General features: G+C 40.9%; 2 protein-coding genes across 2 annotated transcripts in view; both read right to left on the bottom strand.

Moving 5' to 3' along the window:
* Window positions 1-1,346: 1,346 nt before the first annotated feature.
* On the bottom strand, window positions 1,347-25,252 carry LOC306919677 (uncharacterized protein; the record flags this gene model as incomplete). Its single annotated transcript, XM_079496232.1, has 22 exons — window positions 1,347-3,091; window positions 6,004-6,130; window positions 6,396-6,554; window positions 7,479-7,781; window positions 8,143-8,260; window positions 8,613-8,663; window positions 8,876-8,973; window positions 9,327-9,516; window positions 9,961-10,104; window positions 10,694-10,881; window positions 11,639-11,642; window positions 13,352-13,570; window positions 14,489-14,694; window positions 15,124-15,232; window positions 15,662-15,957; window positions 17,746-19,078; window positions 19,386-19,559; window positions 19,918-20,197; window positions 20,572-20,816; window positions 21,648-21,815; window positions 22,274-22,468; window positions 25,247-25,252. The coding sequence occupies 21 exons, from the start codon at window positions 25,250-25,252 to the stop codon at window positions 6,039-6,041; spliced, it is 4,578 nt and encodes a 1,525-aa protein (XP_079352358.1). The 3' UTR covers window positions 1,347-3,091; window positions 6,004-6,038.
* Window positions 25,253-25,736: 484 nt separating this feature from the next.
* LOC306919676 (uncharacterized protein) overlaps window positions 25,737-26,416 on the bottom strand; it is a 36,748-nt gene continuing 36,068 nt past the window's right edge. Inside the window, exon 37 of the mRNA XM_079496231.1 lies at window positions 25,737-26,414. Coding sequence (XP_079352357.1) covers window positions 26,307-26,414 — 108 coding nt within the window. The 3' untranslated portion in view covers window positions 25,737-26,306. The remainder of the gene's footprint in view (window positions 26,415-26,416) is intronic.

The following is a 26,416-nucleotide window of genomic DNA, read 5'->3' as shown; positions in this document are numbered from 1 at the left end:
AGATGATTAGCCCCTTGTAGTTTCTCAATACCACAATGTTATATGAATTTTGCCCACCACACAGCTATATATATATAGTTTATATTCTATAACTTCTCACAGATGTGTACACGTGTTATTGGAGGGCCTACAATAACAATGTAGGCTATTATAATACAACCTGTAATACTCGTTTTGTCCCCCTACTCCCCCAAAAGGTGTTTGGTACCCCTAAAACCCACGCGCAAGGAGCGGTGCACGCAAAATATAATACATTTCTCATATGTTCATATATTATATTTCCTTTGCCAACACCCCCTGCTAGCAGTGGCAAAAATCGCCTATGTCAATATTCACATCACACTCACACAGGAAAGAATATCCTATAAATAAACAACAGGCCAGGTGGCTCCTGTACTAATATAAAAGACCCGCTGAGAGAGAAGCGCATTTCCCCGTTTGCACCTCCCCCTCTGTTCCCACTCTCTCCTCTCTGCCGACCCCCATACTGGGCTAAATCTAATCTCATACTTTAAATCAGTCAGTGGTTCACAAACCTTTTCATGTCAAGGATCCCCAAATTAATTTGGATGCAGATCCCCCATCTGAAAATATTTAGTGTAATGGACCCCAGACCCGGAGTTAAAATCCTATTTACTTGCGCAAGTATTGTGGTCGTGCTGGTACGAATGCACGTGTATGCATGGTAGGCATTGATGGTGACGTAATAAAGATAGGTTTCAGATTACATACATACATAGACATTACCTTTAATACACTGAAACATATCCTAAACGTCACCATCGACAGCCACCAACCAAACATTAAATGCCATTAACAATTGTCGTGTAATTTCTATAAATGAACCAAAATTAAATCTATTTTCAACTAGGGTCAGTACGGTGTTAACAGCTGGTTTGAATCAATCTAAAATGTTCTCACCAAAAGGGCGGTTGTTTTTAGAGGGGTAATTAGACATTCCGTTCTGACCGGCACCTCAGGCAAAGTTCTTTTGTCTGAAGGGTCTTTTGAAGCGGGAGGGATTCCCAGCAGGGACCTGCTGGGATAGTAAAGGGTTATCAATAGCTTAAGATAACAGAGTTTTGTCCTCGATGTTGTAAGATGATAAGAGCGCCCCTCACTTCACACGGGTGTGATCTTTTGTATACCTTTTCGATCACTTTAAAAGAAAATGTTTGTGTCTCTGAAAAAAGATCAAAATAAACTATTCATTCAAACATAACATAATGTATATTGTTAATTCACAATCAGTTATAAATACACTTTCAGACATAATGAGATTAGATTAAAATACTGAGAACACAGAATTGACAGCTTCAAAACAAAACATTAAACTCCTCTTTTCAAATGAGATTTATTGGCAAACTTATCAGTTGTATACAGTAGCTGAAATTAGATCCTATATATTTAAGATGTCACTCACAGAATCACAATGCTTTTTTTATTCCACAGCAAGCATTGAAGGGGCTGAGAACCATCAATGTTATGGATTCTGTTTAAGATGCATATGACAGACAAAAACTAAAATATAACAGTTTCTGTTAATATTATGACACAAGATTAAGTAACTTGATGCATTCAACTTCTCAAGTTGGATGCAGCGAATAATGATAAAAATGGACAATATCAAATAGGAGCAGTTTGTTACAATGAATGTACGACAGATTAACTGAAGTGTTATTTAGCAGGTTTTTTTAACAGATACAAAAACATTAAGGAAATCTAAAAATACAGCAATAAAAAAACATTCAAAAGGATACATGAAACCAGTACAGCCAATGCTGACTTGAAAGACTTCTAAAAATAGAAAATATTTACAGGACAGAGGTTCTTGAGACATCTAAACATACACAATATTTACAGGGACGATGTTCTTAGATTCATTTAGCTGCCTTTAGTGAGACGCAGTGATGTTTTACATTACCATCATGGTGAATTATGCTTCAGCATAAATGTGATTAAATGTGATTTGTACAGTGTCACTGTGTGTTACTACTGAATTTACAAAAGAGGCAGGTCCTGTTGTTCGTATCGTCGCTGTCAAGCAGACATTACATTCCTAAAAGCTGTTTGCAGATCTTCTATTTTCGCTACATTCGAAGGGGTTTGTGGTGTCAAGTGATAGTCTTTCTTAAAATAATGGTTAAACTGCTCTTTATTCTGATAGCAATCACTCCTACAGTTGGGTGCCACAGATATTGTCCCTTATCATTTGACCCATTTAGGCCTGACCTCAAAACTTTTAAAAATCCTTCTAAATCCTGAAAAAATCCTTCTAAATTTTCACGATTTTTCAAAAATAGCAGACCTACAAGCTCGTAGCGCGCCACTCGGTGGCGCGCTATGAGCTTGTAGATCTGCTATTTTTCAATAGCTAAATTATAACATAATGTTTAAAACACCAAAAGGGGTTCCCGCCCAAAATGGGTTAACTGTCCTTTTGCGCAGATCACGCAAACCTCAGCAAAAAGAAAAGGACAATATCGATGGCCTCCAACTGTATAGTGTGTTCAGTTCAGGGGTATATCCATCTCTCCAGCTCTTTAGTAAACGAGAAACGAATCAGGAGAGCTAATTTAAACCGGAAAAACAAGTGAAATTAGAAGCGACAAAACAAAATGATACTAGGGTAGACACAAATGGTACTGTAACTGGACTACCGGCTGATCGTGTGATGTTTGTGCGGTTCCCTCTACTGATTCTTTTCTGTTTATTAAAGAGCTAGAGATACCCCTTTTACTTGAACAAGCACTCTATAATGATGATTACTATCAGAATTGTCTTGACTTTTTAATAAAATGTTTTTGTTTGGAAAGTATTAACAAGAACCTGTGACTAAATAATAACTACATTGAATCAATTTCGGACAAAGGTCACCCCCACCCCCCCACCCATTTCCTAAAAGTAGCTGTTTTGGCAACTTTTGGGGACACAAGGTTTCCACACGACAGCGACAGGTTAATATCCAGATGTGTTTGTGTGTTTACTGAACGTGACAGTTCTCCTCCTGGTGGCCATCTTGTTCGGCTTTCCCGCCATCATCACAGCCATCAATGACAGAGGGACTCTGGAGGGACAAGGACCCCAACACCTGGAGACAGAACAACATGGAGGAAGGGACAGAAACAAATAAAGAAACAGAAAGTCACATTTGCACGAACTGTATAGGACCAGTGGTTATCAATCATTTTCATGTCAAGGACCAGGTCACTTATATTAGTGTAAATATGAATATTATGGAAAGTTCATTTTCCTCCGTAATATAATATCAAAAAGTGAAACTTTCATATTCTAGATTGTGCGTAAAGTGAAATATTTAAAACCTTTTTTGTTTGAATCTTGGTATTTTTTGTCAATACTTGGTCTGGGCTACTTTTGAAGACATTATTTCATCAATGGGGTGTGGCATGGAGGTGATAAGCCTGTGGCACTGTTGAGGTGTTATGGAAGCCCAAGTTTTCTTTGATAACTGCCTTAAATTAATTTGTATTGTATTGTATTGAATCTGGTGTCTCACACCTTCTTCTTCACAATAAAATCTAGATTATCTGTGGGGTTCAGGTCAGGCCAGTTGAGTGGTCAGTTAAGCACAGTAATACCATGGTCAGTATACCTATTACTAGTAGTTTTGGCTCTGAGGGAAAGTGCCAAATCCAGCTGGAAAGGAAAATCAGCATATCCATAAAGCCTCAACATACTGAAGCACAAAGTGGTATGGTCTTAGATGGCTGGGTTGACTCCAGTGTGAAGTTTTCACTGTCAGTGAACCAACACCATGCAGATAACATGGCCCCAAATCATCACTAGGTGCGGTTCCATTAAGCCTTTGCGAAAAAAGGAAGCGTATGTTCATTAAGTCGAAAAAAGAAAAGCGAATTGTCGGTGTTTCCATTAAACTGATAAAATGCGCATATGACATAAGTTCATTAAATATGCAGTAGTTGGCACTGTTTTGCCAGTAAAGTGAGGCTCATGTAAAGTATAGTCCTAATCCATGTTCACACCATTGATTTAGGGATTTGATGGGCTTTCTTTACAGTCAAAGAACGATTTGTTGTGTAATGCTTGTCTTAATATATTCGGGGCACATGTAGCCTATATGTCGCGGGACTCGATTGGAGCATACTGGTCGTTTATACTGTAAATGGATTGCAGCTGCACAACAGTTGTGGATAACTTGTTTCATCGGCTATATAGACTATAGCCTACACGTTTAGGTTGCTTATCTTATGCAATGAATATAAATATATAAGAATAGATGAAGCGTATGCATGGATCGAAATCGAATAGCCTGCAGGGACCCGGCAGCTATATATAAAAGTTTAGTCTACTACGCTACTCGTAGTCCACGTGTGTGTGTGTGTGTGTGTGTGTGTCTTGCATCCATACAGTAGCGATCCAGATATCAAAATGATCGGATCGCCCCGATCAACTCGGGAGGATTCAGACTTCATAAGGGATCTTTGAACACACTACACAATTATTAATTGGACGGGTCGGGTAGTAGTAAATTGGGACCTTATCCTCTCCCTCTCTCTATCCACCATCCCATGCACCGTTCACTCCACGGCCTCCCCATCGTTTTTTATTTTATTTTCCAACTGTTCAAAAGCGATATAATGCGAGTTCAATGCTTTCTAATTAAAAACCTTTTCCGCAAGTGTTTCCATACACTATTTGCGCATTTCCCTTTTTTCGAAAAAGCCTAAATCCGCAACCTCCAAGCGAAAAAGTGTTTTTGCGAAAAATGGAGACTTATTCGCATATTGATGTGTTTCCATCCAGGAGATTTTGCGCAAGAGCCTTAATGCGCATAAAAACGGCTTTATGGAAACGCAGTTACTGTCTTGTATCAGAGTCAACACAGCCACTTTGTGCTTCAGCCCGTTGACAAGCTTTATGGAGATGCTGATTTTCCTTTTCCAGCAGGACTCCAGCAGCTTTTTGAACGCAAATATCTCGGATTCTTCTTTTTGGGTCAAAACAAGCAAGAATTGCGCCTCATTTCTCAAAACGATATGATTTGAAAATGTTTTCTGGCAGGGACCCCCCCCCAGAAGAGAAGATTTATGTAAAAAAAAAAAAAAGGAAATTATTTTTAGACAAAAAAGAAAAATCTAAATTATTTAAAATATTCCAAAAATGCTGGATAATTTACAAAAGAAAAAAACATAGATGCACATATAGCAGATGTACAAGCTATATAGTAAGGGCATTTTATCAGGTATTTGACAAATCTGGGAACTAAATCGTTACCAAGAAATTTCTTCACCAATGTGTTTCTAAAGGTGTCTAATAACATGTACTAAAAGTTTGAAATTCAACTCCCGTGGGAAATTGAGTTCATAATATGCCCATAACATCCTATATAAAGGCAAAAAAGTCCAAATTTCATCATTCTTTAAGTAGCATGTGACATATGAAACTAGGGTGATTGCATGATTCTGAATCCATTCCAAGCATTAGCTTTGCACAAAAAACACTCCTTGGGCTAAATTAGGCCATATCCACTTGACCAAATATGCTGACCTCATCACGTTTGTGTGGCCGTTTTCCTCCCAAGGAGTGTTTTTTGTGCAAAACTAATGCTTGGAATGGATTCAGAATCATGCAAACACCCTAGTTTCATATGTCACATGTTACTTGAATGATGAAATTTGGACTTTTTTGCCTTATATAGGATGTTATGGGCATATTATGCATATTATGCTAATAACTCAATTTCCCACGGGAGTTGAATTTCAAACTTTTAGTACATGTTATTAGACACCTTTAGAAACACATTGGTGAAGAAATTTCTTGGTAACGATTTAGTTCCCAGATTTGCATAGATTTCTCTTACTAATAAGAGAAGATTATACTTAACGTAACATTTTTCCACAATCTTTAAAGAGTTTTCACAACTTTTAGAGAAAATATGATTTCCCGAATAGACCGATCTACAAGCTTATGATGCCCAGAACCCCACTTTGAGAACCACTATGAAGGAACTGGAAGTCTCACCTTGTTGTCAGCAGATGAACGAGGACTACGTCTCTTCACGGTGGTTCTCCTGATGATGAACGGACTGGCCTCACCCATCGGGTACCTGACCTCACCCATCGGGTACCTGACCTCACCCATCGGGAACCTGACCCCACACACACAGTTAAAGAAGCACCCATTTGTTACTGACCTTTGACCAGTATTCCATAGTATACCACTCTTATCTCATTGTTGTCTTAGTTATCATCCTGTGTTGTAAAAGCAGGTTCATTGTCAAAGTCAGTAAAAGAGCACCTATTTTCAATCTTATTTCAATCTTGATAATTCAATTATCAATAAAAATCAATTATTAATTAGTCCTCACTAATTGCTCATTATAAGATTATAAGAAGGCTTGGAATCCCCATGACCTCGTTTCCCTAGAGACGACCTCTGAGGAGGACGGCGATCCCCCTCGGCCACCGCCGGTGGAGCTGTGTTTTCGGCGTTGTCGTCTGCCAGCAGCGACTCCTGCTGTTTGGAGGCCGACAGCCTCTCTGAACGTCGCCGTTTAGCAACAGTGGCACTGCCTGTCACGATCATGACATTTTTAGTAAAAGAGCACCTATTTTCAATCTTATTTCAATCTTGATAATTCAATTATCAATAAAAATCAATTATTAATTAGTCCTCACTAATTGCTCATTATAAGATTATAAGAAGGCTTGGAATCCCCATCGATGATGTCATTCATTGGTAGGCAGGTTTCTGAACTTCCCACCAATGAGAGGCAGATTTAGAGTAGACGGAAATGAGTGTCTATTAATGAGCAGATCCACAAGCTTGAGTTTGTAGTTCAGCTATTTTCTAAAGCCCATGGATTAAAGCAAAATAAAATCTCACGACTGAATGTAGGCCAAGTCCTAATATGCGATTTGTGAAACAGCTTGAAAGGAGGCTACACTAGCACTATGTTTCATAAACAATTAGCACAATATGTAGAATTCTGTTTTGGTAGCCATAGATCTAACCAGTTGAAGAAATTGCAGAATGGAAGACGGCCCTGACAAAATATTGTATTTTAAAACAAAATGCAAGACTCCACTCCAGATTATATTGTATGAAATAGCAAAGATTAGTAGAGTTTTATGGAAGATTGAACACATATTTCTATTGCTAGTTTGACGACTTCAAATATTTAATAATAAAATAACCAATAACCAAAAAGAGACACGTACAGTATGCTTGTCGATCTGCTATTTTCACTGCGCAACATGCTTCCTTCCATAGAAGACATGCTGACTTCTATGGATGAATCAAAATAAATGACTGAAATCAGTCATGGCGAATGAGAACTTTAATCCACATCAGATGCAGACCGGGTTGTGCAAATGCTGTGTGCAAATGCTTTTTTTGCACTATAGGTTTTTAATTATTTTAGTGTTTTTAGACGTACTGTATTATACTTATTTTATGCCTGACCTGAGCTCTTTTCTAACAGCCTCAGTACTGACCTCTCTGCACCAGCTCAGGAAGTCCTTCCGGCCTGAACTCGTCATCGTTCGTGGTTACCGTAGAGACGTTGTCTCTGATCCTCGTGGCGAGGTCTTGCAGGGCCTCCTTGGCTTTAGTCGGGGTGTTCTTGACCCCGCCATGACCTCGTTTCCCTAGAGACGACCTCTGAGGAGGACGGCGATCCCCCTCGGCCACCGCCGGTGGAGCTGTGTTTTCGGCGTTGTCGTCTGCCAGCAGCGACTCCTGCTGTTTGGAGGCCGACAGCCTCTCTGAACGTCGCCGTTTAGCAACAGTGGCACTGCCTGTCACGATCATGACATTTTTAGTGGCATCAAAAATGTATATTTTTTGTTTGCTTTTTACACAAAGACACAACTCACAATGACAGGTACACAATAATAATCAATACTGTATGTAAATATCGGGTATGTAAAAAAGGTCATATACTTAATTTAATGTATGGGACAAAAGTAAAATAGCAGATCTATAAGCTCACAATGTTTTTAGCTGGTAGAACAGAGTTACTCAGACGAATAGAAGCGATTCCAACGATTATGCAAAATCACTGCCATCATCATCACAAATAATTGAGATCAGGCAATTATAATGATTTATAACCAAAATTAACCATAATAATAAAGTACTAATTTGTGACAGGCGTACCGTTAGCGCTGGCCGGCTGTTGGCTAGCCGTGAGGTGCTCCAGGCGCGCAGTCAGGCTGTCGTTGGTCTCCTCCAGGCTGTGGACCCTGAGCATCAGAAATCGCTTCTCCTCCTCCAACTGAAAAAAGAGGAACCATGGAGAAAGAGTGAAGGAGGAGTAAAGAGAAAGGCAAAATAGATCAGATCAGTGATTCTCAAATTTTTTTATGTCAAGGACCCTCAGAGAACTTGCAGATCTGCAAGATTGAAACACAGTGCGAAGCTGCGTGTTTGCACCGGGTGGTTGCGCACAGCTTCAGTGTTGTGTTTACATGTGCGGTGGAACAATGGCGTTACATCTCAGCTACAGGTGCCAACAACACCACTAGCTGGTGATATAATCACAATATATTACCATGTCTTGCGTATCATTGATTTAAAAACAAACAAACATGACATTATATAATATTGTTGTAACATGGTTTTTGTACCTTTCTCTTCTCCTCTTCGTTCTCCTCTAGCTCAGCCTTGGCCATCTCAGCCTGAAAGAAACATGGGTTTACACATTATGAATGAAAGGCCATTCAGCCTGAAAGACATTCTTGCTGGATGAAATGTAATTTAACTTACAAGCAAAGACAATAATAACTAAAGACTAATAACAAGAATTGTAATTGTTGAAATAATGACCGATATGGTGGTCTGTCTCTAGTTAGAATAATCTATACTTAAATCATTGTGTGCGATTGAATACCTGTAAGACGGCCTCTTCCAGGCTGTTTTCAGCCTCCTCTCTCTCTCTCTCCAGAGCATCAATTCTGTCCTGCAGGGTGTCACACTTCCTCTTGGCATCTACGCACGCACGCACGCACGCACGCACGCACGCAGGCAGGCAGGCAGGCAGGCACGCACGCACGTACACACACACACACACACACACAGTAAGTGAGTATTGTGCTGCTTTCAGGGAATACCACGTTATGTTTGCATTTGACTGAATGTTGGACCGTTTCAGGAAACCTCATATTTCCAAAACTGTTCAGGATTCAAATGCAAAAACAGCAGATCTGCTACTTTTGAGTGACGCTGTAGTATGATCAAGTAGTAGTTAATTGACCAAAAAACACAACAAGTAAAGAAAATGGAGATAAGACGTTTGTGCCTGACAGCAACACTATAAAGACTGAGTCAGAAGCTGGTAGAACCTTTCAGCAGCTCTCCCATCGTCTTCTTCTTCCTCTCGTCCGACTCTATGCGGACCTTCAGCTTCTCAATGCCATCCCTCATCTGCTGCACCTCCTCCTGGGTGGAGTTGAGACGAGACGCTCTCTCTCCTTTCTCCAGCAGCGACGACTCCAGAGACTGAGACAGACGACTCACCTCTCCTTTTAGAGTCTAGAACAATGGATGAAACAAGTCAATCGATATATGACTCAGTCATATTATATCAGCTTACAGCAATTCCAAAGCAACAAAAAAAAACTCACTAGTTGTAGAAATGTAATTTACAGGGTGGCTAACGTGTGTGTGTGTGTGTGTGTGTGTGTGTGTGTGTGTGTGTGAGTGAGTGTGAGAGAGAGAGAGAGATTAACATTACATTCCAAACATTCCAGCTTCTTTTGTTGTCCTCCCAGGGTATGGGAAAACCTTTGACAAGCTAAAAGATGTGTCTAGGTCCAGTTGTAAATATTTTATGGCGGTTTTGGGTAGGTAGGTGGGCACTGGTCCCTTGAGTATCTTGAAGACAAGGCCCTTGGCAACTAGTTGCTGTACTTTGTCCTCTACCCTGAGCCATACCACCCTAACATAATGAGCAGGGCTTTCATATTTAATGTTCACCTGGATTTTGGTCAGCATTGTCTCAGAGTTGTAGCTGGCAGAGGTTTCGTCCTCTCTGACCGTGTGAAGTCGTGTCACAAGTTCCTCCATCTCTCTGCTCTGCTGGGAGATGCTCTGCTCCAACAGCGCCACTTGCTGCCCCAGCTGCACAACAGCAATGTATTCATATTATCTCTCTCTATTGTTATATAGTGAGACTACGTCATAGACTTTTAACCACTTTTCAAACTGGCATCCCTATTTTGGGAACATCGTTGTTACGAACTGTTCAAGTCTAGGGGTTTTACTGCCCGTAACATGTATGAAAGAACAACCCACTTTGTTTAACTAACCTCTACGGTTGAATGCACAACCACTAAATGTACCTGAGTCCAACATAGGACAACTTGAATGAAAACAAAAAAAAGAAACGCTACAAGGTTTGACTGCTGCCGTGGGTGCCAGCCTCTGCAGTTTGCACACACCACGACACGGCCAAATAAACATTTCACTACATTTCATATCCACCCTCGTCAGTATCAGGTTATGGATTTCAGAAATACGAACGGTGCCATCGCAGCACCACTGCATTATATCAAAATTAGTGCGATTCCAGCACAACTGAACGGAGGGCAAAAGCAGCTATATGACTCGATTTTCTGCACCATTATTTAGCATGTCAAGCTCCTCACGGGTTAAGCCAATCTTCCCGTGGCAGCAACACAAACGCTGAAAAAGCAGACTTCACTCTCACCTTCTCTGCAGCAAACGGGACCAAGGCAATCTCTGGGTGGTGGGGCTTAGAGCAGGAGCACCGCGCTCCAGACCGGCATTTCTCTCCCGTGGCTGTGTCATCAGGCCGGGGAGCAGGCGTCGCAGCCGGCGCCCTATCAGGACTCACCCCCCAAAGGGTTATCCCTAGTTCCCCAGAACCCCCCCAGCCTTTTTCGGCCGGTCAGCACCTCTGGCGGCACCCAGGGAAGAATCTTCAGCCTCCGCTTCATCCTCCCCCCCTATCCAACCAGTTGCACTGACCATCCGTCTCTCAGATGCCACATTCAGAAAGCCACCTCGAACTAACAGCTCCACCACCACCCTTGTCTATATCGCCTCCCAGCAGCCCCGCCACAGAGATTCTAAGAAATTTGGCAATCTAACAGCTTTTAGTTTGTCCAAATCACCTACACTAAACTAACCAAACTTAAGGTGCAAAAAATACGAGCAACATACCTACCACTGCAACTCCAGCCGATCACAGACAGGGCCGAAAAGAAAGAAAAACATCATGTTACTTTCTTTTTAACGAATGCAGCTTAACCAAACGTCACCAAAACAAAGTCACCATATTGCAGTATGGGCTCAGTTTTAGCAACAACCAAACAAGAGAGACCAAACTTAACACACAGTACAAGCTAAACTATTTTGGAAAAAAAAAAAACTTTTGGTAAAGAAAAAAGAAATCCCAATATTAACGGGTTCACTTTTAAACGACCAAAAGAATGGACGAGCCCCCAATTATGTTACGAACTGTTCAAGTCTAGGGGTTTTACTGCCCGTAACATGTATGAAAGAACAACACGGCTCATAAAAGAGTATCTGCTTTAATACTCAGTTCACAAATAACTTACAAAGTGGCATAGTGCATGATGAATGAGAATGACAGAGTGGCTCTGTGAGCCCAGAATTAATGAACACTTACATGACTGAATGAAGTGGAACAGATGACCAAACAACACAACCTAACAGACAGACAAATGGAACTACAACTAGACCGGACATGAAACACATAAGCAGTCGGCTGGAGGGAAGGCCACACGCTGGAGTGCTCCCACACCACACGCAGCAGTGTTCCCACCCCGAAGTCCAGGCACAGAGTGAGCTTTATAGTCCAGGTAGCGAGGCCTGAGCTGCCACAGGACCAATCAGAGGGCTGATCAGGCTCCAAGCCAGGCCCTCCTCAGGACAGCAACACATTAGGGACAACAATGCTCAGCACCTGCAGGGGACAGAAGCAACACAGGGATATACACAATATGACCCACAAGGCCATAACAATCGTTATTAATTATTTATATATATATATACATACATATACACACACATTTTTTTTCTTTTTTTGATGGGATAAAGTAGAGCTTTAAAGCATTTACCATTACTTATAAGAGTGTGCACCCTAGCTGTGCTTATCAAGGTCACAGAGAGACAGAAAGATTTCTATAGTGTCTGAAAAAGTAAAGACACGTCAGAGCTCTCCAGGACAGACATGACAGCGCTAGCCTTCAAGGGGCGCCCCGACCAACGGACCGATATGGAGCGAATCAGATTTGCAACATAACAGGTCGTATCTGCTCATATCACGTGGTCCCTTTAATTTCGGATATGTATCTTAAGGTCCCATGAGTTATGTCTACAGCCTTTTTATTGGACTTTCGTTTACCGATGCATCAATATAAACTTTTTCAAAAATATCCAATCTAAATCACAACACAACACGTAGCAACATGACTAATTGTGAGCGTGTAGATCAGCCATTTTGAAAAAAAGATTTCTGCCCGACAGCGACGATATACTGTAAAACCATGCGTGTCATCCATGTTTCAAGAAACACAGTGGTGGAAAGTAACTAAGTACATTTACTTAAGTACTGTACTTAAGTACATTGACTGTAGATCTGCCATTTTCAAAAGATTGCGGAATATATAAAAATCAAATTCAATTCAAATATTATTTGAAATGGCACAGTCTGCGTACTTTTGCTTTTAGTACTTCAAGTACATTTTGATGCCAATACTTTTGTACTTTTACTCAATTACATTTTGAATTCCGGACTTTTACTTGTAACAGGGTCGTTATATGTTGCAGTATTGATACGTTTACTTAAAGGAGAATTCCATGCTAGAAGGCTTTATTACCTTTCTTACCTTTCTTTGTAGTCGTTACGTCCCCACCAAAGAGGTCCAGGTATTTTTTTGTGCAAGAACTCCTTATTGGCTATTTCCCCTACCATAAGCCCTCAATGAATTGCATTGAATTGAATGGGGCTATGGGGTGTTGTGCTAATTCGCTTATTTCCATCAAAATAAGTAGTAAAGTGTGCTGCTTGGGATATTATTTACATTATGAAGAGAGGATATATACAAAAACATACTAATTTTGAGCGATGGAAATTAGCACAACGAATTAACACCCCATAGCCCCATTCAATTCCCAATCAATTCAATGCAATTCATTTAGGGCTTATGGTAGGGGAAATAGCCAATAAGGAGCTTTTGCACAAAATAACACCTGGACCTCTTTGGTGGGGACGTAACAACTACAAATAAAGGTAAGAAAGCCTTCTAGCATGGAATTCTCCTTTAAGTCAAAACTTTGAGTACTTTTTCACCCCCAACACTGAAGAAACACCACTGACCTCCTGCTTGTCCTTCTCCAGTCTGTCCAGGCTGCTCTGGGAGGACTGGTAGCACCTCCTCTCGGCCTGGTGGTCCTCCTCCAGGCTGGTCAGGAGCTGTCTGGTATGAGCGTTGCTCCTCTCCAGGCCATGGATCTGCTCTCTCCACTGCGCAGCCGCCTGCTGCATCGAGTCACGCTCCTCCACGCAGGAGGCCAGCGCAGAGCGCAGCTCGCCCGTCTACGCACATCACACAACCTTCAGGTCAAACTCCAAATAATAATATGCCTTTCTTCTACACCAGGGGTCTTCAACGTTTATTTTTTTTGCCCAAGAAATGAGGCAGGGAGCCCCCCATTACATATTGTATAACATTGTGTCGCAGATTAAACTTTTTCATAGATTTGTGAAGCTATCATTTTTGGATATTTCAGACATTTAACCATTCAAACCGTCAATACTTACTGTAGTAAACTTGACTTTTCACACTGCTTTTTACAGCAAACCTCTTTGCTGAAAATAGCCAGTCTGCAGCCTCCCCTATTTTATTTTTGGCTAAAGTTCTCCTCAGAATAGGGATGCTAGGGGTCAAGTGGTTAACATAAAAATAACTAATCCTATCACACAAAGATTTGGCTGTAGTAACTCTGAGGACCCCCTAGGGGTCCCGGAGCCCCTGTTGAAGACCCCTGCTCTATATACATTGCATATCCCTTTATCATCATAGCAGCAATAAAGAGGAGTGAAATTGTAACATCATGTATGGCACCATCGCACAGGGAACCCAAAGCCTTTAAAGGCCCTGTCGGCAGGAACCACAAATCACTCTGTGTGGAGTCATATTGGTTCCTGCACACTGCTCAGTGCTGGAACCATAGCAAGACTGCCACACACACAACCACGTGTGGAAGGCCTGTATCTGCTAGGTGTAGTGGAGTATAAATGCTAACCTCGGTGTGGAAGGCCTGTATCTGCTAGGTGTAGTGTAGTATAAATGCTAACCTCCGTGTGGAAGACCTGTATCTGCTAGGTGTAGTGTAGTATAAATGCTAACCTCCGTGTGGAAGGCCTGTATCTGCTAGGTGTAGTGCAGTATAAATGCTAACCTCCGTGTGGAAGGCCTGTATCTGCTAGGTGTAGTGTAGTATAAATGCTCACCTCGGTGTGGAAGGCCTGTATCTGCTGCTCCATGGCTGAACACCTCCTCCGCTGGCTCTCCAGCTCCACCTCCAGCCTGCTCTTGTGCTCCTGCAGGGCTTCCAGCTCCACCTCCATGCCCAGGATGTGACGCTCCAGGTTGGCCTTCTCAGAGCGAACCCTCTTCAACTCACTCTGCTGCTGAAGGAACTTCTCCTCCCAGCCACCTGCACATCAACATGGACGGATCACATTCATCGATGATCTGGAGGGAAATAACCCTAGCATCCCTATTCTGGTGGGCGAACATTCGTGAAAAATAGTCGATCTGCACACCACCCAAAATTGCATATCTTTCGATTAAGAGATTTGGTGCAGAGCCCCCGTTTGCCCACCCAGCTGACGGTGACCAATTGGGTGAAGGAGTATTTCACTTTAAAACACTTCTGGGGTCATTTTCAAGTACTCTGCCTTTTGTGTGCACAGTTTTAAAGTTGCAAGTCCATGCATGAAATAAATAATTGAAAAATGATGTTCAATGTAACAATATTAGAATACCGTATTTAATGTTATTCATATAAGAATTCAAAAAATGCCCAGCCCCATACTGTATATTAAAAACTTTTCAGAAGGTCAGTCTCCAGCTTCATATTTACCTGTTTCCATCTCCAGACCTTCTGGCCTCTCCATTGCATCAGATAGCTGGGATGTGGCAGTCTGCAGCTGTAACGTCAAATCGCCCTTCTCCTCGGTCAGCTCACATACCTACACATATATGAACACACATCACCGCGTTAGCCATTTCTTTACTACAGCGTGTCTCACGCCGATCCCGATTATGGAGTCTTACTGGCTTAGAGCAGAGATTCTCAACATTTGTCATTTCAAGGACCAGAATCTACACTGTATATAATCCTAGACAACAGATTACTGATGTTTTTACCTATGATACTTAAATAAGAAATAAGAAAAACAAGTGTGCAAAATCTTGAAAGCAATCTGAATGAATGCCGAGGGTCCTGGCGTGAGTCATATTTTGCAACACAATTTTCAAAAACGTCACAAGTTCACTTTAAAATACATTTCCTGTAAATGTCTGCCGCACAACCGATATATCGGCCATAGCGATGTATCACCCAGGCTTTGTTTAGACTCTGCAATATTGTCAATCAGTGAAACTATGTTCGCTTCTACCTGGTCCGTGAGTTGTTCATTCACCGCCAGGACAGCGTTCAGTTTATCCAACATCTCTGCTCTCTTTTCCTCGGCTGTCTGGACCGTGGCCTCCAAGTCGTGGACTTTGGTGTCCAGCTCGGCGCTGAGCTCCTTCCTCAGCGTGAGGTCAGAGGTCAGGATGTCCAACTGAGAGTGCAGCTTCTGGAGCTCGACTTCCAGCTGTGTGACCGTTTGTCTGCTGTGGTCCAGGTCACACTGTGTGACTGTTTGTTGTCCGATCTGGTCCACACACTGGAGCTGGGCGCCGTCTGTGGCTGATCAACACATTTACATAGATTAGAACAGAGGTTTAGAACATGGACTAATGCTGTCACAACATTCAGTTTTAAAACTGGAGACCCAACTGAAATAAATAATTATCAACATATTTCCATTATTTGCACTATTGCAATCATTTTTGAATGTACAATAATCTTGGCACCATTTTATCCGCCTTCCAATCAGGATTCAGAGCACATTTCTCTACAACCACAGCTACTTTAAAATTCACCAGTGATGTGCTTCTGCCTTTTGACAAAGGCCATCTTAGTGGTGCACTGCAATATTTATTGATCTTTCCAAAGCGTTCAACAGGGTTGACCACTACCTCCTCCTTGACAAACTCTACTCTATTGGTTTACATCGAAATGTTCTCCTATGGTTTAACTCCCATCTTCACAACAGGCGTCAGTGTGTTGTGTTACAAGGCTCTCAGACTTTTTAACTGTCGAGGAAGGTGTTCCTCAGGGTTCCATATTGGGGTCTACCAGACGTCCGTAGTATTCGTACTCACAGTCAAGTCCAGCTCTATGCTGAGGATACTGTAATTTATGTTTCTGATAAAACATTCATCAAATTCAACTATTTTTCAAAATGATTTTTTTTAGGAAGTCCTATAGCATGTTGTTCCGCCACTCAAGTAATGGTGCAAGGTCTTCTCTCCTATCAATTAATTTTGACAGTTCTATCTGGAGAAAGTAGACTACCTTGGCATCACAACTGATCCAGAACTTTGATTTTTTTAAACATTGCAGTTTATGCTCAATTTATCCTTCAATCAACTGTTTCTCATTTGATGTGAGAAATATTGTAATTTCCCATGTACTACTTCCCAGTGTAGATAATGCAGATATTGCCTATGAGAACACCACAGATACTTCAACCTCTTAATGTATTATATAACTCCCAATGTAGATTAATTTGTACTGTGGTATCCAGAACACATCACTGTTCTCTGTAGGCTATAGACTGTTGGTTGGCTTGATTGGCTGCAGCCTTAGGGTGTACTCACACGGTTAATGCAATTCTCTGTGCTCGTTGGATCAATGTTGAGTGCACCCTAAGGCAAGAATTAAGGCACTGGTACTAGTTTTTTTCTGACTTTTATTAGACAAGTTTAAAATGAGTTGAGGGCTGGGGGTGTTGGTAATGTTGTGTGTATACTGTAGTTATGACCCCCCTCTAAAATGAGATTCTGTATCTCAAGTGGCTATCCTCTAAATTCTGACAAAATAATGACATTTTAATTAGAGATTAAGTCTTTAAAAAATGATTGCAATTGAACATTGAAAAATATAAATAAAAATACATTTGTTTGCCTTTTAGGATTTGTAAACAAACCATAATGCACAGGGACATTGACAACATTGACAAATATACAAAGAAATGACTGACATATACAATACATTATGTCTTGCCTCCCTAGTCGGCTTCACTCTGAAATATGTCACAATATGGAAGTTAGATACTATACCAGGCCTGGGCTTTAAGGATAAGGTGTATAAAACATATACTTGGTCTCTAAGCAAATAGACTACAACCTAATCTAGATACTCATTATCAGTTGCATATGTCAACGGTAGTTTATTTTTTTTTATAATTTTTTTTTAAAATGTTTTTAACGGTAGTTTATAACATGATGACCGGTCGTGGAGTTTGGAACCACACTTACCACCAGGTTCCATTACTTTAGTCTCTGTGTGGACGAACTCCCCATACAAGCTCATGGATGTGTTCCATGCCAGCTTGTAGTTGATCTTTTTCTTCAGTGATGTGGTTGAGACTAGCTTGCAGCTGGACCTTCTCTTCAGTGATGTGGTTGAGACTAGCTTGCAGCTGGACCTTCTCTTCAGTGATGTGGTCCATTCTAGATTGTAATTGCACCTTCTCTGCAGTGATGTTATCCATGCTAGCTTGGAGTTGGATCTTCTCTTCGGTGATGTTGTTGATGCTAGCTTGCAGTTTGACGTTCTCTTCAGTCAAGTGGTCAAAACTAGCTTGTAGGTGGACTTTCTCTTTGGTGATCTCCTCCATGCTAGCTTGTAGATTGACTCTCTCTTCTGTGATGTGGTCCAGCCTAGCTTGTAACTGGACTTTTTCTTCAGTGACGTGATCGAGACTAACTTGTAGTTGGTCTTTCTCTGCAGTGACGTGGTTCATGGTAGCTTGTAGTTGGCCCTTCTCTGCAGTGATGTGGTCCATGCTAGCTTGTAGTTGGCCCTTCTCTGCAATGATGTGGTCCATGCTAGCTTGTAGTTGGTCTTTCTCTGCAGTGATGTGGTCCATGCTAGCTTGTAGTTGGCTCTTCTCTGCAGTGATGTGGTCCATGCTAGCTTGTAGTTGGCTCTTCTCTGCAGTGATGTGGTACAGTCTAACGTGTAATTGGACCTTTTCGTCAGTGACGTCTTTGAGATTAACTTGTAATTGTACCTTTTCTTCAGTGATTTGGTCAATGCTAGATTGTTGTTGGACCTTCTCTTCAGTCAAGTGGTCAAGACTAGCTTGTAGATGTACTTTCTCTTCGGTGATGTGTTCCATGCTAGCCTGTAGATGGACTTTTTCCTCATTGACGTGGTTGAGACTAGCTTGCAGTTGGACCTTCTCTTCAGTGATGTGCTCCATGCTAGCTTGTAGATTGACTTTCTCTTCGGTGATGTGGTCCAGCCTAGCTTGTAATTGGACCTTTTCTTCAGTGACGTGGTCGAGACCAACTTGTAGTTTGCCATTCTCTGCAGTGACGTGGTCCATGCTAGCTTGTAGTTGGCCCTTCTCTTCAATTAGCTGATTCAAGTGAGTTTCCAGTTTAAGTTTCTCTTCAGTTATTTGACTAAGGTCAGTCGCCAGCTCATTTTTTTCATGACCGAGTAGGTTTAGATTCGCCTCAAGTTGGACTTGTTTCTCAGTTAACCATGTCCTCGCCTCAGTTTCCTGCTGTTTCTCTTCAGTTAGCTTGTTCAGTTTGGACTCCAGCGTAGCAACGTCCTCCTGAAGCAGGTTCACTTTGTTGGACTCTTCACAGGTCCTCTCAAACAGCTCCTCTCTGGCAGTGACAAACTGAGACTCGAGGATGGAATTCTGGGACTGGACATCTAATAGGCGCGACTCCAAGACAGAAACCTGAAAACAAGCATTCAGGATTTAGAAGAACTTTGATGAAAGTGTACTTCTCAAATGAAGATATTTCAAAAAGTGCAACTAAATCTGACTTCTATGAAATGGGTCGAATATAATCGTATCATCTTTCATCACTTAAACCCTCTATAGCCTACTTGGTGAACTACTTTGGACGCTCTTTTTATCCCTACACCACATCTCTTTGCTGACAATAGCTGATCCTCAAGCTCACAACGCAACACACAAGTTTCAAAATCAGCAATTTCTTTGGCTTCTAATTCTCTATATCAACACTACAATTAGTTTGTACCTGGGCCTGACTGTCCTCCACCTGGGCCTCCATGGCAGACCTCTGGGTCTGGCTTTCTGCTAACTGAGCCCCCAGAGAAGATACGGCTCCATTCAGCTCCTCCACCTGACTCTCAAAGGCATTCATGGCCGTCTCATTGTCCTCTAGATCCATCTGTAACATCTCCATCTGGACCTGCATAGGAAGATGTACAGTATATAGAAACACTTAATTTGAACATATTCTAAAGTCAAGTGGCCAAAGAAAACAGGCTGATAAGTCTATCTAGGAAAAATATCCATATGTGTGCATCACTGGTTCTCAAAAATGTTCATGTGAAGGACCCCGAAATAATGATTTGGCTGTGGACCCACATTTTGTGCTAAGGATCTTGATAAGAGAAGATTTGTGTTGTTAAACATTTTCAAAAATAACATATCTAGGAGCATTTTTGAATAGACATTTTTGAATAAAGTATAAAATAGGATATTAGTAAAACATTTTGCAGGGAACCACTTCAAGGACCACTGCTTTACAAAACCATGAAGCACACCTTGATCTTGTGCATGGAGACGCTCTTCTCTTTGAGGGAGTCTGATGCTTTGTTCTGCTCTGCCTCTGCTGCGTTCATCTTGTCCTTCAGACTCTTTATCTTGGAGTCTCTGTCCTGCAGACCGCTGGAGGCAGCAGACAGCGTGGTCTTCAGCGTCTTGATCTCTGTCTGACGAGAGGACAGCTCTCGTTTGGCAGCACTTTCTGCCTCCTTAAGGTTCTTCTGTTGGTTGAGGGAGTTTTTCAGCTCCAACAAGTGGTTCTCGGACTCTCTGTTCAATCTATTGATAGGAATAAAGTCACAGTCACAGTCGATTTAATTGTGTTTTTGGCATAGAAATATATAGAATTATACATACAAATCTAAATTACTGGTAGATATAACAAATAAACACCAAAATGACTGGTACAAATAATCAAAATAAATAATCAAAATAAATAATGTATGATCTGAAGTTCTAAACAAGCCACATATTTCATAATTTTATACTTTCATATATTTGCAAAAACAGCAGAAATTGCTGATCTACAATCTCACCTACACAGTATTTCTGCATAATTTCAAAGGATTAATTTATACATGAATGGGAGAGATTATGACAATACTGCAAAATAACTGCGGTCAGGCTATTATATAATATTACGACAGGGCTACCTGTCGGTGATCTCTTGGACGTCTCTCTCCAGAGCAGACATCAGGCTACGTTTCTCCATCAGGGTTGTCTCCAGAGTGTCTTTAGACTTCTGGAGGTCAGTGAAGGCCTGGTTGACCGTGTCCAGCTCACTCCTCAGGGCAGGAAGTGTCTCTGCTGCAGCGTTACTGGTGATGAGTTCCTCTCGCAGCGAAGAGATCTGATCCAGAAGGTTGTCTTTCTCCTCTGCATGGGAACGCTGGAGGCTCTGAATCAGTTGATTTAGTCGTTAGTCAAGTTCAGGTACGTAGATACACTTGAAGTATTGCAATACATGTAATGTTTAGAAACTAGAACATAAATAGGAATACAGTTAAACAAATTGATTTAAATGTAAAATTTAAAACTAGACTGGTGCGTGGCTGTAGAGCACCGAGACAGTAACGATGGAAGTTGGAGATCCATGCCCCACCCGGCTATGCAATACCCGTTGTACCCGTGTCAGAGTACCCGTTCTAACCATCTGTCTGTGTCCCTTTTATGCCCATATATGGAGATTTCTGTATCTGTCTCTCTGTGTCCCTTTATTCCTATATATGGAGTTCTGTGTCAGGCATGCCCAAATATGGAGTGTTGTGACAGTCACAACAGGCCAGATCCATATATGGACCCTGGGCAGGGGCCCTATCCAGGGTCCGGGCTGAGGCCTTTTGTGGCGGCTCTGGACAGCCATGGCCCACCGACTCGACACCGGGCACTGCACTCCCTGGGGGTGTGGAACTCGTGTGTCAAATTTGAAGTCGGTGGGGCGACTTCGAGTTACATGCATTAGAGCCGTACACACAGACCTACAGACAGACGTGGTGCATTTATAGATAGATATTATTTACAAAAACATAAAATACGCATAAAATCTGATTAATCAATTCCGTTTTAATAACAAAAGAACCTTGCTTCTAGTTCTTGGTTATTCGATTAATCATAAGAATGTATCAACAGAATAATTGCCAAGAAGATAATTGACCGTTGCAGCTCTAAATATGAATGAACAATTAAGTAACCATGTATAAATGCCACAAGAAAGTAGTGGTAACTTTACCTCCGTCTCTTCCTTCATCTGCTGAACCTTGAGCTCCAGCTGGGCTTGGAGTTTCTCTAAAGCAGAGATGTTCTCCTCCGCCTCCCTGTTCTTCTTCTCCTTCTCCTCAGCTCGCTCCTGCAGTGCTCTGAGCTCCACTTCCATCTGTCTGAGGCTTTCTGAGGAGGCCTGCATTAATGGAATGCAGTATTCAGTATAGTAATTTAACCTTAAGTTCAATTACTATACTGAAGTACAATTGAGGTACCTTTACTTTACTTGAGTATGTCTATTTTCAATATTTTATACTTCTACTCCACTACATATTGGAGGCAAAATGTACTTTTTACTACATTAGTTATTTGAAATACATAGGGTACAAGAACCAATCAAGTTCTTTGGCCATTTGGAAATAGCCGACCTATGAGCCCACAACGTGCCGTGATTAGACATGTTGTGAGCTAGTAGATCAGATACTTAAAATATATATTAAAAAAAGAACGTTGGCACTTTAACTATATTTTTAGGCAGTTTCCAATGTGTACAGGACCACATTGGAAACAAGTGTTTTATTACGCTTCGTTACAAGTTATATTGGGTTTACTTGCATTTCTTTGGCCAAAATCGAATCATACTCCTGTGTATACCTCAGCCTCCCTGGTCTTCTCCTGGGCTTGCTCCTGCAGCACTCCGAGCTCCTCCTCCAGGTGTCTGAGGCTTTCTGAGGAGGCCTCCAGGGCTCTCCTCTGCTCCTCCTTGGTGGAGGTCAGGGTCTGAACCTGCCCGTGCAGCTCTTCTGTCAAACCCCTCTGCGCCTTCAGGAGGGATTCCAACGAGGTCACCTGAATGAATGAAATTATGTTAACCTCTCGTTCATCACAGATATTTAGATTTGATTGATTAGATTAGATTTGGGTATTTCGCCTTTATTATTTATTTTAATCTACTCATTTACTCATTAGGCCTGTCACAATTATCACCTAATTTCCTCATAATCACTTACATGAAGAAAAATGTTCATACATTTTCAAATATAAAAAAAATAAATGCACGTTCAAACATTTTCCAAAAATAGCAGCACTTTTTTCCCCCCTGAAAGTATAAAATGATTAAACATGTCAGTAATTTCTTTGGAAACTTCTTCCTTACGAAACCTAAAAGGCAAACAGAAATTAAGTTTTATTCACATCTTCCAATGTTCAATGCCAAAAACACAATTCAATTGTTAATTGCAATTATGTGTGTGACAATAGAGCACCGAAGTCCTGACGTCACTGTCAGTAGAGGGCGTCAGTCCACAGGTTCATGTACTTTTTTATTTGCATTGTAATCTCCTTTGGGGGATTTTAGATCGCCTCATATAAGAACTGTGTTTGAAAAATAAACCGATCACCCCGGCCTTTTCACTCGTATGGATATGAAGCATCGACTGAAGGTGGAAATGTACAAATATACCCAAAGAGTAACAAAATAAGCGTTAGAAACGAGTCAAACAACCCAGAGACTACATTTCCGGGTAGGCGGGTGGCTGCATCTGCCCGTCGCACAACAGAAACTGAATGTCAATTACGTTTATTTTTGAGTGGTGTAAACCACTCCTACAACTGGCTTTGTTAGTCTGTCTGTCTGTGCTAAAAAAATGAGCATGGTTGATGCTGATTGGTTGATGCTGATTTCATTACGTCAGACATTACGTCAGACCACAGCTGATCAGGCTATATAATACCTTACACCACTCAGTTCACACGGGTGTGATTTTTATTTTATTGATATTTAATGTTTCGTGGTTAGTACGAGTCGAGTCACCACCAGCTGAGCTTAAATAAACCATTATTATATAATATAAGTATTTATAAATCAGGCCTTTCTAATGTAAAACAAAACATAATATATATATATATATATATAACATACTACATAATATATATATTATAATATATATATAGACATCATAATAAATCAACAGATTTAGGTAGATCCTTTCAACCATGGTAACAAATAATAAACAAAACATCACCTCCTCAGAGAGACAGTTCTCCTCAGCTCCAGGCAGATGTGTACACGTGTTATTGGAGGGCCTACAATAACAATGTAGGCTATTATAATACAACCTGTAATACTCGTTTTGTCCCCCTACTCCCCCAAAAGGTGTTTGGTACCCCTAAAACCCACGCGCAAGGAGCGGTGCACGCAAAATATAATACATTTCTCATATGTTCATATATTATATTTCCTTTGCCAACACCCCCCGCTAGCAGTGGCAAAAATCGCCTATGTCAATATTCACATCACACTCACACAGGAAAGAATATCCTATAAATAAACAGGCCAGGTGGCTCCTGTACTAATATAAAAGACCCGCTGAGAGAGAAGCGCATTTCCCCGTTTGCACCTCCCCCTCTGTTCCCACTCTCTCCTCTCTGCCGACCCCCATACTGGGCTAAATCTAATCTCATATACTTTAAATCAGTCAGTGGTTCACAAACCTTTTCATGTCAAGGATCCCCAAATTAATTTGGATGCAGATCCCCCATCTGAAAATATTTAGTGTAATGGACCCCAGACCCGGAGTTAAAATCCTATTTACTTGCGCAAGTATTGTGGTCGTGCTGGTACGAATGCACGTGTATGCTTGGTAGGCATTGATGGTGACGTAATAAAGATAGGTTTCAGATTACATACATACATAGACATTACCTTTAATACACTGAAACATATCCTAAACGTCACCATCGACAGCCACCAACCAAACATTAAATGCCATTAACAATGAACAGAGTTTTGTCCTCGATGTTGTAAGATGAGCGCCCCTCACTTCACACGGGTGTGATCTTTTGTATACCTTTTCGATCACTTTAAAAGAAAATGTTTGTGTCTCTGAAAAAAGATCAAAATAAACTATTCATTCAAACATAACATAATGTATATTGTTAATTCACAATCAGTTATAAATACACTTTCAGACATAATGAGATTAGATTAAAATACTGAGAACACAGAATTGACAGCTTCAAAACAAAACATTAAACTCCTCTTTTCAAATGAGATTTATTGGCAAACTTATCAGTTGTATACAGTAGCTGAAATTAGATCCTATATATTTAAGATGTCACTCACAGAATCACAATGCTTTTTTTATTCCACAGCAAGCATTGAAGGGGCTGAGAACCATCAATGTTATGGATTCTGTTTAAGATGCATATGACAGACAAAAACTAAAATATAACAGTTTCTGTTAATATTATGACACAAGATTAAGTAACTTGATGCATTCAACTTCTCAAGTTGGATGCAGCGAATAATGATAAAAATGGACAATATCAAATAGGAGCAGTTTGTTACAATGAATGTACGACAGATTAACTGAAGTGTTATTTAGCAGGTTTTTTTAACAGATACAAAAACATTAAAAAGAAATCTAAAAATACAGCAATAAAAAAACATTCAAAAGGATACATGAAACCAGTACAGCCAATGCTGACTTGAAAGACTTCTAAAAATAGAAAATATTTACAGGACAGAGGTTCTTGAGACATCTAAACATACACAATATTTACAGGGACGATGTTCTTAGATTCATTTAGCTGCCTTTAGTGAGACGCAGTGATGTTTTACATTACCATCATGGTGAATTATGCTTCAGCATAAATGTGATTAAATGTGATTTGTACAGTGTCACTGTGTGTTACTACTGAATTTACAAAAGAGGCAGGTCCTGTTGTTCGTATCGTCGCTGTCAAGCAGACATTACATTCCTAAAAGCTGTTTGCAGATCTTCTATTTTCGCTACATTCGAAGGGGTTTGTGGTGTCAAGTGATAGTCTTTCTTAAAATAATGGTTAAACTGCTCTTTATTCTGATAGCAATCACTCCTACAGTTGGGTGCCACCGATATTGTCCCTTCTCATTTGACCCATTTAGGCCTGACCTCAAAACCTTTAAAAATCCTTCTAAATCCTGAAAAAAATCCTTCTAAATTTTCACGATTTTTAAAAAATAGCAGACCTACAAGCTCGTAGCGCGCCACTCGGTGGCGCGCTATGAGCTTGTAGATCTGCTATTTTTCAATAGCTAAATTATAACATAATGTTTAAAACACCAAAAGGGGTTCCCGCCCAAAATGGGTTAACTGTCCTTTTGCGCAGATCACGCAAACCTCAGCAAAAAGAAAAGGACAATATCGATGGCCTCCAACTGTATAGTGTGTTCAGTTCAGGGGTATATCCATCTCTCCAGCTCTTTAGTAAACGAGAAACGAATCAGGAGAGCTAATTTAAACCGGAAAAACAAGTGAAATTAGAAGCGACAAAACAAAATGATACTAGGGTAGACACAAATGGTACTGTAACTGGACTACCGGCTGATCGTGTGATGTTTGTGCGGTTCCCTCTACTGATTTTTTTCTGTTTATTAAAGAGCTGGAGATACCCCTTTTACTTGAACAAGCACTCTATAATGATGATTACTATCAGAATTGTCTTGACTTTTTAATAAAATGTTTTTGTTTGGAAAGTATTAACAAGAACCTGTGACTAAATAATAACTACATTGAATCAATTTCGGACAAAGGTCACCCCCACCCCCCCACCCATTTCCTAAAAGTAGCTGTTTTGGCAACTTTTGGGGACACAAGGTTTCCACACGACAGCGACAGGTTAATATCCAGATGTGTTTGTGTGTTTACTGAACGTGACAGTTCTCCTCCTGGTGGCCATCTTGTTCGGCTTTCCCGCCATCATCACAGCCATCAATGACAGAGGGACTCTGGAGGGACAAGGACCCCAACACCT

The sequence above is a fragment of the Electrona antarctica genome (genome assembly GCF_951216825.1).
Source record: "Electrona antarctica genome assembly, chromosome: 3".
Taxonomy (NCBI): Eukaryota; Metazoa; Chordata; class Actinopteri; order Myctophiformes; family Myctophidae; genus Electrona; species Electrona antarctica.
Note: the sequence above shows the minus strand (reverse complement) of the source record. Positions and strands in the feature narration are given on the sequence as shown.